At 41.9% G+C, this 12,151-nt stretch overlaps 1 protein-coding gene across 1 annotated transcript in view; it reads right to left on the bottom strand.

The window, feature by feature from the left end:
• Window positions 1-12,151, bottom strand: part of LOC117507312 (ataxin-7-like) — a 114,432-nt gene that overhangs the window by 102,057 nt on the left and 224 nt on the right. Inside the window, exons 1-2 of the mRNA XM_034167156.1 lie at window position 12,151; window positions 11,768-11,836 (exon numbers count right to left, since the gene is read on the bottom strand). The exon at window position 12,151 is cut by the window's right edge and continues 224 nt beyond it. Of these exons, the coding sequence (XP_034023047.1) occupies window positions 11,768-11,836; window position 12,151 (70 nt within the window). The remainder of the gene's footprint in view (window positions 1-11,767; window positions 11,837-12,150) is intronic.

Raw genomic sequence — 12,151 nt, 5'->3', positions numbered from 1 at the left:
CTGTGTTGACATGCATTCCAAAGCACTTGTAGGTTGACCTGTAGATTTTAATGGTTTGTTGGAGATCTCCTAGCGATGCACTAATCCTTACATTGTCATCTGCATACTGCATCTCTCTAAGATGGAAGGTTGACGTCTTCGTGTGTGCCTTCATGTGAGAGAGCTTGAACAAGCTTCCTCCGTCATAGTGGTAGTGGAAATCAATTGCAGGAGTGTTAGGAGGGATATCACGCAGCACAGCAGCCATGTACAGGGAGAAAAATGTTGGGGTGAGAACACAGCCTTGCTTTAGGCCTCCAGTGACAGGAAAGGGTGAGGAAAGGTCTCCTTGGTGAAGAACTCTTCCTTCCATGTCGTCATGCATTGCTCGAATGAGGTTGACAAAACATGGGGGCATCTGAAACGTGTAAGTACTTTCCACATGGCATGCCGAGGAACCATGTTTTTTAAATCCCAGAAAGTCATTGCCAGAGGCCGCTGTTGTTCACGGCACTTTTCTTGAATTTGCCGAGCACATAAAATCATGTCAATGGTTCCTCCAACAACTACCACGGAATATCTCTCCTGAGCACTGCGGGGAAAATCTTCGCCCGCATCCTTCTCAACCGCCTTCTCAAACTTTCTGAAAGTATGCTCCCTGAGTCACAGTGCAGCTTTTGACCCTCGCATGGAACCGTCGAAAGCGGTACACTGTCAATGAGTGACTCACTTTAAGTCACTCATTGAGAGTGATGTTATCTTACTGTTTAAGTTCTGACAGTGTGATCAAACAGGTTCCACATATGAGGGAACTGATTCCTGTTCCATAATGCTGAATGTGGTAAATTTGCTGCTTATTAGGAGTAAAACAAATCCTCTGCCTCTAGCAGAATCAGAAGAAGAAGAATACCACAGTACCATACTGAATTGCAGCTTCTTATTTCCTATTTAAATTTTTGGTATAATTTCTTTGCATCATGTTGAATCGCACTGTACTGCACCAAATTGCATCGTATCATGCTGTGAGGAACTGAATCACCAAATACATATCAAAACACATCGAATCAGAACCACGGGTGAATCGTATCGCATTGTCGGTGTCACCATGTATCTTGTCAAAAAGATTCTTCTTATAGAGAAGATTCTTGAAGAATCTTCTCGACAAGAGTCAAGACAGAAGTCAGACTACCAGAGCAAGAAATTTAGCTGAGAAAGCGTATGCGATTAGAAGCGAAATGTCCTCGCGTCAAGCAACCCAGTCTAGTCGAAGATTCAAGCTTCTCTACTATGGAAACCACCTGGACAACTGACAGCCTTCACAGAAATGTGTTGACCAGTGTAATTTTTTACAATTTGTAAAACGTGCACTCAATATTGTCTTGACACATAAACGTTGGCTATTAGTCGACAAACCAGCAGACAGTGTAATACATTTCCCCATTAGAAATGGATCTGGTCAGGGTATATCATCATGGTTTGAGCGCACAAGGACATATAGAGAACTCTAGCTACCCAGCATGGCATCATCTGGAGTTTAAGCATATTAAAAAGGATTCTGAGGGCGAAGCGTCTCCCCCGTCGTGAGGACGACAATTTAGGTCATATTATGGAGTTCATTTTGAATGAAAGAAAAATGTGCGCATATTTTATTAATTCAAGGGCCCAATTAAAGGAAAACATGCGCATGTTTTATTAATTCGAGGGCCCAATTAAAGGAAAATGTGCGCAAAAATAATCACGGCAAGGAAAATGTGCTCACGTTTTATTAATTTGAGAGCATGTTTTATTAATTTGAGGGCTCATTTAAAGGAAAACGTGTGCACAAATTATCATGGCCAGAAAAAAATATCACTTTAAGTGACCTCTCCCAGGTTCCGTACCATAAGGCACCTGGGTGTTCATGATAAGCATCAGCACCTTCCTCAAAATCAGAAAAGTCTGAAATTGTCGAAGATGTGCTTTCACTTGTTGACCCCGAAACCATGTTGTTGGTGCCTCTGGCAGGGAATCTCAGAACAAGGTTCATCTCCCCCAACCAGTGACGTCACCTGCCTGACCTGCATAAATGGCGGCAGCCAGTCAATGTCAAAGCCTCCCACACCACAACCAAAACAAGGTTGTTTGTAGATGTTTTATGGTCTTTAGTGTTTCTTGAACAATCAAAAGAACACATTTTTTTGTGTGTTTATTCACGCTATAAATAATCTGTGGGTGTTTCTGTTCCCCTTTAAGTTTGCTCAAGTTGTGGCTCCATTTTCTATACCCACTTACTCCAATTAAAAGTTCATAGGGGAGCTAGAGCTTATCCCAGCAGTCATAGGGCATGAGGTGGGGTACACCCTTGACAGGACGCATGGCAAGTTGTAGCTCTTATAATATATTAACAAAAAAATAAATGAATTACAACCCTTAAATTATATATTTTATTTTATCCCACTTTGCAATGGCCCATTAGTTCAGGCACTGAGGGGCCATTAGCCCTTACCAACCTTCAGAAATATAAATCACTTCTTTAGAATAGTTTAATTTATTTTTTCACATTTCAGTTCCAATGTTGAAAATGTTCATTGCACTTTGAAAGGATGTGCTTGCATTTTTATGCTAAATTATTGTATCAGTGTTATAAAATGCTCTTAAAATGATGTTGATAATATCATGAAATTTCTGTGGAAATTCAACAACCAGCAAACCATTATGGCCTATCTGCCATACTTCGAAACCACCCTGGATCCTTAACAACCACCATCCAGGCAGGCAACTGGTCCATCTGCACTTCCCGAAAGGAGCCATCATAGCCAAGTGATATGTCAGGGGCCCCTTGGCATTGTTCAGCTGGTGCAGCCTGAGGCACCTGCATGCTGAATCACCCCCGGTGTCTCCTAAATAACCTCTCATTTCACACAAAGTCATGATGATTAGAGACCTACCCACCTACACTCAACAAAAATATAAATGCAACACTTTTGGTTTTGCTCCCATTTTGTATGAGATGAACTCAAAGATCTAAAACTTTTTCCACATACACAATATCACCATTTCCCTCAAATATTTTTCACAAACCAGTCTGAATCTGTGATAGTGAGCACTTCTCCTTTGCTGAGATAATCCATCCCACCTCACAGGTTTGCCATACCAAGATGCTGATTAGACACCATGATTAGTGCACAGGTGTGCCTTAGACTGCCCACAATAAAAGGCCACTCTGAAAGGTGCAGTTTTATTACACAGCACAATGCCACAGATGTCGCAAAATTTGAGGGAGCGTGCATTTGGCATGCTGACAGCAGGAATGTCGACCAGAGCTGTTGCTCGTGTATTGAATGTTCATTTCTCTACCATAAGCCGTCTCCAAAGGCGTTTCAGAGAATTTGGCAGTACATCCAACCAGCCTCACAACCGCAGACCACATGTAACTACACCAGCCCAGGACCTCCACATCCAGCATGTTCACCTCCAAGATCGTTTGAGACCAGCCACTCGGACAGCTGTTGAAACAATCGGTTTTCATAACCAAAGAATTTCTGCACAAATTGTCAGAAACCGTCTCAGGGAAGCTCATCTGCATGCTCGTCGTCTCATCGGGATCTCGACCTGACTCCAGTTCATCGTCGTAACTGGCTTGAGTGGGCAAATGCTCACATTCGCTGGCGTTTGGCACACTGGAGAGGTGTTCTCTTCACGGATGAATCCCGGTTCACACTGTTCAGGGCAGATGGCAGACAGCGTGTGTGGTGTCGTGTGGGTGAGCGGTTTTCTGATGTCAATGTTGTGGATCGAGTGGCCCATGGTGGCGGTGGGGTTATGGTATGGGCAGGCGTCTGTTATGGACGAAGAACACAGGTGCATTTTATTGATGGCATTTTGAATGCACAGAGATACCGTGACGAGATCTTGAGGCCCATTGTTGTGCCAATCCAAGAACATCACCTCATGTTGCAGCAGGATAATGTTGCAAGGATCTGTACACAATTCTTGGAAGCTGAAAATGTCCCAGTTCTTGCATGGCCAGCATACTCACCGGACATATCACCCATTGAGCATGTTTGGGATGCTCTGGACCGGCGTATACGACAGCGTGTACCAGTTCCTGCCAATATCCAGCAACTTCGCACAGCCATTGAAGAGGAGTGGACCAACATTCCACAGGCCACAACTGACAACCTGATCAGCTCTATGCGAAGGAGATGTGTTGCACTGCATGAGGCAAATGGTGGTCACACCAGATACTGACTGGTATCCCCCCCCCCCCCAATAAAACAAAACTGCACCTTTCAGAGTGGCCTTTTATTGTGGGCAGTCTAAGGCACACCTGTGCACTAATCATGGTGTCTAATCAGCATCTTGATATGGCACACCTATGAGGTGGGATGGATTATCTCAGCAAAGGAGAAGTGCTCACTATCACAGATTCAGACTGGTTTGTGAACAATATTTGAGGGAAATGGTGATACCAGGCACCAACAACACCAACAACCAATCAGGCACCGAAGTTCCTGGGACCTACCTGTGAACCAAGAAATGAAAACATGATATCCTATTATACAGCAAAATAACAATGTCATATGGTCAGAACTAGGATTGGGATGACCAATGAAAATCATTGAATGTTCACGGTGAAACTCAAATATGACATTTATTTTAACAAATATAAGCACAAAATCACAAATACAAAAAACAGCATTAGCATGAAGACAATACCTGCATGAATTTACTAGACATAGACTACCCGTTTGAGCTGACTAATTCACCTGCCAAGGTTCACACACTTTCTTCAGTGAGTGAATGGAGTGGTGGCAGCTCCAGCATGTCTATTTTTTAAGGGTGCTACAGAAGCCTTGAGGCAGATACTTCATGCCCAAAGTGAAGTGATCAGGATATGCCTGGAAGGGGAGCAGGTCGAGGTCAGGTAAGGACTGGTGGTCAAGCCAGAGCTTGCCAAGAAGCCTGTGGAAGAATCCAAAGCTAAGATCTGCCCCAAGTAGGCCTACCATATGATTAGCCTAAGATTTACAGGCCATACACAGGCAAAACTAAAACTTGGGAAAGAACTCCTCCTCCTCTAAATTGGTGTCTCATGCAGGACATCATCAGGAATTCACTGGGCATAACCCCTTTGAATTAATTACATTAAAACATTTTAAAATATTTGGCACAATAAAGGAAGCAGTTTAGTTGTGAAAAGAACAAATGGGGCCATTAAGAAAAAAAAATTATTGTATTAAAAAAAATAAAGGGTCATAAATGATCCCACTTTTCAGTCATTTCAGTTGCTAAACTGGCTTGGTCGCTTGAAGGTTAAGCCAAGCATGCTGAGGTAATGTATGAATTGTTCTGAACCATGTTTTTGGAGGCTGAAATGCCTAGTCATGCATTCTTCTGACACAACTGATTTTGAATCATTTTAAAATCTGATGTCCCTGCTCTTTATTACATGACCATTCTTTCCCACATAACCATTAATGAATAAACAGCAACAACAACAAAAAACACCTTCCTTAATATTTAGCATTACACAAAATGTGCGGAAAAAATCCATGCATTTACTCCCAGCTTGTTAGTAAGAGTGGATACATTACCACATTTATCAGAAAAGCCTTGTTATTGATAAAGCTGTAAGCCTTGTTACCCCTTTGTCCAGTACATAAACAGTTTATGTGTCATTCATGCACTCCACTAAACCAAAAATACATGACAGTACTAAGCAACTTCTGATGCTAACACACCTTCTAAATGTGCTTTAAAAACTCTGAAGTCATCTGTAGCTATTGGCAGCAACAACAAATATAATACAATGCTAAAATACCCTCGGCCGTATAAGCATTGTGTTCTTTATAATTGCAGTTGTTTAAATATTAAGATCCTATTGTCATACGTACAATTTGTACATGTTCAAATCAAATCATCATTTGTTCATGTTGTGTAAATCAAGGAGTATTTGTAGATCACCCTCTGAACATTTGCATGTATTAATATTAATGAGACAAATTTAACTCCATAGAAAGTTAGCTTTGAGTTAGCGAAAGTTAGCGTGCAAGATGACGTCCACAAAATGTCTTGTGAATGATACCAGAGGTGTCATCAAGTTACAAGAACAGCGTTTTCAGTTTATTTCTCCCTAGCTTTTACATAACATCCAACCCCAATTCCAATCAAGTTGGGACACTGTGTAAAATGTAAATAAAAACAGAATATAATGATTTGAAAATCATCTTCAACCTATATTCAATTGAATACACCACAAAGACATTTAATGTTAAAACTGATAAACTTTATTGTTTTTGTGCAAATATTTGATCATTTTGAAATGGATGCCTGCAACACATTTCAAAAAAGCTGGGACAGTGGCAACAAAAGACTGGGAAAGCTGATGAATGCTCAAAGAACACCTAATTGAAAACAGGTGAGTGTCATGATTGACACTTACCTGATCAAAGAACACCTGTTCGGAACATTCCACAGGTGTCCTAAGTCGCTAAACCAGGAAGTGACATCACCATGTTAACCTCCGTAAAATGTCTTATAAATAAGTTCAGAGGTGTTAATAGGTTCCAAAAACCGTGTTTTCAGTTTTAAAAGTGCTTATTTATCCCTAGATTTTACATAATAAAATCATGTGTTGTGCTCTCGGCGGATTTTCATTGCAAGGAAAATGGTGGCATGACTGGAGCAGCACCGCATCAAATTTTGCCAAAAACTGGGCGACAGCCAGGTGGAAATTATTCAGAAGATTCAGACGGCTTTCGGTGGCTTTTCAGTCGTGTCCGAGAAATTGTGGAAGAGGTGGGCATCATTTTTCGGAGTGCAGCATGTCCTGTGAAACTTCAACACGAAGGTGCTTTTGCTCCACCGTCAGCTTCAGCACGAATTTCACCGCCACTCTTTTCATGGCCAAATCTTCTGTCACAGTGGAATGTGCCGAAAAAGTGCTGATGTCCACCTCTTCCGCAATTTCTCGGATAGTCACACGACGGTCCCGCATCACCACGGCATTCACTTTGTAAATGACCTAGTCATTTCAGCATGCTGATGGCCGCCCAGAGCGCAGCTCGCTCTCCACCGTTGTGCGGACGTCTTTAAACCGGTTGTACCGCTCCTTAATCTGTGTGATGCCCAGAGGATCGTCACACATGTCCTCACACAAAGGCTGCTTACCAGCAAATGACGCAATCGACAGGCGTGAAAAAGTTCACATATGCACACGAAGGTTCAAGGTTGGCTCATGCAAGCACACGTGATTTAAATCCATCAGGTTTTTGCAAAAAATAAAAAGGTCCGATACTTTTCTAACAGACCTCGTACCATAAACAAAGCGGTGAGCAAGTCGCTAACCTGGGAATTGACGTTACCGTGTTAACCTCCGTAAAAAGTCTTAAGCCTGGGTCCCACCAAATAATAAGCCATGAATAATGAGCCACACATGGGTGTGTCAGCGATTATTGGAAGAATGACCCACGTTTTCATCTATCACGTATCTGCTATGAAGGTGCCTCTATGTACCTCTTTGTACCCTGCATGTGCCACGTAGAAGCCTCTAGTGAGCCACAACCGACCGGTCATTAGAGCCTCGAATGGCTCGCATCAGCCACACTAAGCCACGTAGTGCCGTGATAGCGCCATAACAACACCATGTTGGCGCACGTTTAGGCATGATGGGTTTGGTCCAAACCTCCAGCCCTCCTACACCGGGTCCCTTTCAAGTGTGGGTTTTCAATTCACAGATTCACAGCAGCATTTAACGATGTCACATTTTTTAAATGCAGTCCAAAAATAGACGCTCCAGTACAGACCCGCGGTTGTGCGCTGTGCACCGGGGGGGGGGGGGGGGGGGGGGGGGGGGGTGATGGTCTAGTGGTTAAGGTGTTGGGCTAGAGACCAGAAAATCCTGGGTTCAAATCCCCATCTGACTGGAAAATCACAAAGGGCCCTTGGGCAAGGTCTTTAATCCCCTATTGCTCCAGGTGTGTAGTGAGCGCCTTGTATGGCAGCACCCTGACATCGGGGTGAATGTAAAGCGCTTTGAGCGTCTGATGCAGATGGAAAAGCACTATATAAATGCAGTCCATTTACCAGGCTGCTGTCCACCTGTAATGCACCACACAAGCTAGAACCTAACCAAGGGTTCCTGGACAGCCACCTCTGTGCTCCTCGCTGGTTCCGCGGCTCATTGGCATTATTTCTTCTGCGGCTTTAAACACACACCATGATCCCACTTTAAATTTTATGTTTGTTCATTTATTTCTGCAAAATCGCTCTTTTGCACGTGTGCTGCTGTTCTCCATTCATGGACAGCCGTCACTGTGCTCCTTCTCACTGGCTTCCTTTCCATCCGTGGCTTGCTGGCTTTATTTTTTCCGTGGCTTTAAACACAGTCATTTTCACACCGTGATCCCACTTTAAACTTTGTGTTCGTCCATTTAATTCTGCAAAATCGCTCTTTTGCGCGCGGTACCATTCTGCATACACAATGAGGTGGCCGCTTTAATTATATATATGTATTTTTCTTTATTTCTTCCGCAGCTTACAAGTTACTGTGATACAACAACTTTTAACTTTGTGTTATGTCAAAATCGGTCTTTTGTGTGCTCTCCTTCTGCGTTGTTGCACAGCTCTGCTCGGCTTTTAACGGCTTCACTGGAGTTATTTCTTCCACGGCTTTAAACACACATCTACTTTCACACAGTCATCCAAATTTTAACTCTGTGTTCGTCCAATATTGACTGAAAAATCACTCTTTTGTGAGCTGCCATGCTGCCTAAATGCTTGTTTGGAGCGCGATGAGTCACTGCATCAGTGCACACACAGTGATCCATTAACAAGATATTAAATCAGCTATAGACATACTTTTACAGCTAGGAACTGTTTTATCAAGCTAGAAAAACATTAAAAATAGTTACCTTAAGCTGTTCAAAATACATTCCACATGGAGCAGGAAAGAGGAAAAAAGCGTAGGGATGAAACAGTCCTCTGTGATTCCAGAAGCGATTAGATGTGCTTTCAGCATCCAAGGTTTGGCAGTAAATGATTAATCTGCTACAAAATAATTATTTTATATACAGTGTCCAGCGGACAGAGCAGGTGTAATTGTGTGCGCAAGATGGCAGCCGCTCCAAAAGTAGCCTCTCAGGTCCTGCATAGCTGCCAGGCGCACGGATAATGGGCTTTTAGCAGACTTGGAAGCACCACGCAAATATCTCTAAGTCGTCGCAGTAACTCGTACACAAACTGCGCTACACTGTTGTTGCTAAATTTTGAACTTTTTGAAATTAGCGCCACGCTCAGAAAGGAGCCTCGTTAACTGAAGACATTGCCTCTAAGAGCCACTTAGAGCCACAAAACTCCCACGATAGTTGAAAAAACCCTCTCGTTGCAAAGAAAACATCCTTCATTATTCGGTGGGACCCAGGCTTTATAAAAAAGTTCAGAGGTGTTAATAGGCTACAAGAGAATGCGACTTTATAAACCTCTTAAAATACATCAAGATTAGCCACCTTTGAACCTGTCCAAGGTCTGTGTCCCAAGAGTGTTCCCTGTGAATTTCAACACTCTGGCAGTAATAGGACTGGACTTACGCTGAGCACAGACAGACAGATGGACAGACAAAAAGCCTTCGCAATACTCTAGCCATATTTTGGCCTCGGGTAAAAATTACTGCAAATCCAAATTATGTAAAGATTTTACTGTAACAGACTTATAACATTTATCAGCATAATATGAGGGACCTCATTTTGAAATACTAAAGCAAAGCAGATATTACTACATGCGTAACGTAGCATGATAAAGGTAAGGGGGATCAATCACAACTGCCATTCCGGCACTAGCTCTTACTCATTTAACTGCTGACTTTTATCAGCTGGACTTAAAATCTAATAAACTACCCAGATAGATTTCAATGTGTGGTGCTTCATACCAGTGTGTACATTTGAGCAGTGCCGGATTTCAATAATGATACAAAAGAGGATGACTATGGATTCAAACAAAGGTGAAGTACCCCATAAAAAAAGGTTTTAACACTTAGCATGTAAAGAAGCTGGGAAAAGCCCCTTTGTCCTTTAACAACTCTACCATGACCACAGCAGCTCACTAAGGTTTGCAGTAGAGACCCTAAAATATGGATGGAACTTATGAAACAAACTCAAAGCAATAGCGTTCATGCTCAGGCGGAAATAAAGTTAAAACTTAAGAGATCTTTAAGACAATAGCATAAATTGTACATTATTTTAATTGTGCAAAATTCTAAAACTAAACGAGTTATTTAAGCTTTGTGCTAGACAACACGTAATCATGCCAAACAGTTCCACAAAAACTAATACATGCACCACTAAGTTTTAAGCATTGAACAAAAATGGTTATATGGTATCAGCATGTAGCATCAGCTGAGACCCTGGATTTTGACATTTCTGCACTCATGTTGGTTTTTGAAAAAGTAATTTCAGACAAATGTAGGTATTTTGTGTTGGAGCAGCCAGGATATCAAAGTCAAGAGAATATGACCACACACTCACCTACAAAATTAACATTTATTCAAACACTTTCACTTTAAAAAAAAGTTTTCAAGAACAAGATCTTTGCTGTTGAATGCATAAGATGATTTTGGAGTGGCATGTGTGTTTACATTATTTCTTTTTGACTCAACAATATCTTTACCTGCTAAGTGTTTACCATACTTAAAAGTCAACTAGCTATCAATTCTATTTATTTATACAGTGCCAAATCACAACATAATTTTATGAAGCGGCCCCAAGGCTCTTCACAAAAGTAGGGTCTAACCTTACCTGAGCAAGCACAGTGGCAGCAGCAGTAAGGAAATACACCCTTAGGCAGGTTATCATTTTATTTTATTTTTTTGACTGTGGTAAAGAAGACCAGACTCAGTGGGGTGACCATCTACTTTGGCCAATACTATAAATAACACTTTGACAAACAAAGTACAACAAAGAACACAACTGACTGCATCATCATCACTACTTTTGAGCTTTCCTTGCATCTCTGATGACCTTTGGGCTAAAAATATATATATAAAAAAAAATTAGTATACCAAGCTACACTACAACCAAATATAAATAAATGGCGCTATAAAATGTGGCACAGAATGACATCAACAAACTGATAAAAATGAATGTCTGTTCACACACACTGCTAAGACTTTTCACCTGCCACTGCACAAGGAAAAAGCGCAAAGTAAACAATATCATCATATGCAACTGTAGTATGTCATCACATTTTTAGCATAAAGAGAAGGAAGTCACATTTATAAATAAATTACATACAAAAGCAATAACTCCCCAATATTTCCACATTAACCGTTCTCCTTTAGTAGATGGTTTCTAATAATCAGCTGTCATATTCCAACTACCTAGATAATTATTAAGCCAATAAGCCACTGCTCGTGTTGAGCCAAGCCATTTTTATTTTATATAAAAATAAAAGTAAAGAGGTTTCATGTGTAAAACAGCAGAAACATTGTTCTGTCATTCACACTGTATCCAACACAGACATCACTGCAAATCAGACTGCGAACATAATATCACCGTGTTTGGCCTATAATTAACTACAGCAAGTCTAAAGTTGTTACCAGGCCAGTTATTTTGGGGTAGGGATGTAAATGTCAACTAAGCCGCGAATAACACACGTTTCATTGATTATATCCGGTGGTGCTGCTAAATGGGAAAGCCGATGACTGGGTTTAGATTTTGTCCGACATGACGCCTGAAAATGTTAGCGCGTATATGTCCACAAACTACCGGCAGAAAAATACACCTTTGGCCCGAGAAGAAGAAAAGACACTCACCTTCTCTGCTCAGACGCATGGCTTCTCGATTTTTCCCGAAGTCTTTGAAACTTTCCTCTGATTCAGCACCTGAAAACAAGGCGATCCGACACACAGACAAATAAATAGTTGCACTTGCTTGCTTGGCCGGGCTGTTGCTACCAGCAGCGTTTCTTCATATTCCACCAAAAACTGCATGCAATCGGCGAGCGAGCGAGCGAGCGAGCGAGAGAGAGCGAGAGCGAGAGCGAGAGCGAGAGCGAGAGCGAGAGAGAGAGAGAGAGAGCGAGAGAGAGAGAGAGAGAGAGAGAGGGGGGGGGGGGGAAAAAAAAAAAAAACAGGACTGGCAACTGTGGCGCTCTGCCTCGCTTCTACGCGCACAATCGGGACGACACGGAACTCACC

This window comes from Thalassophryne amazonica, chromosome 3, assembly GCF_902500255.1.
Source record: "Thalassophryne amazonica chromosome 3, fThaAma1.1, whole genome shotgun sequence".
Classification (NCBI taxonomy): domain Eukaryota; kingdom Metazoa; phylum Chordata; class Actinopteri; order Batrachoidiformes; family Batrachoididae; genus Thalassophryne; species Thalassophryne amazonica.
The sequence above is the reverse complement of the archived record's forward strand: the minus strand, read 5'-3'. Positions and strand labels throughout refer to the sequence as shown.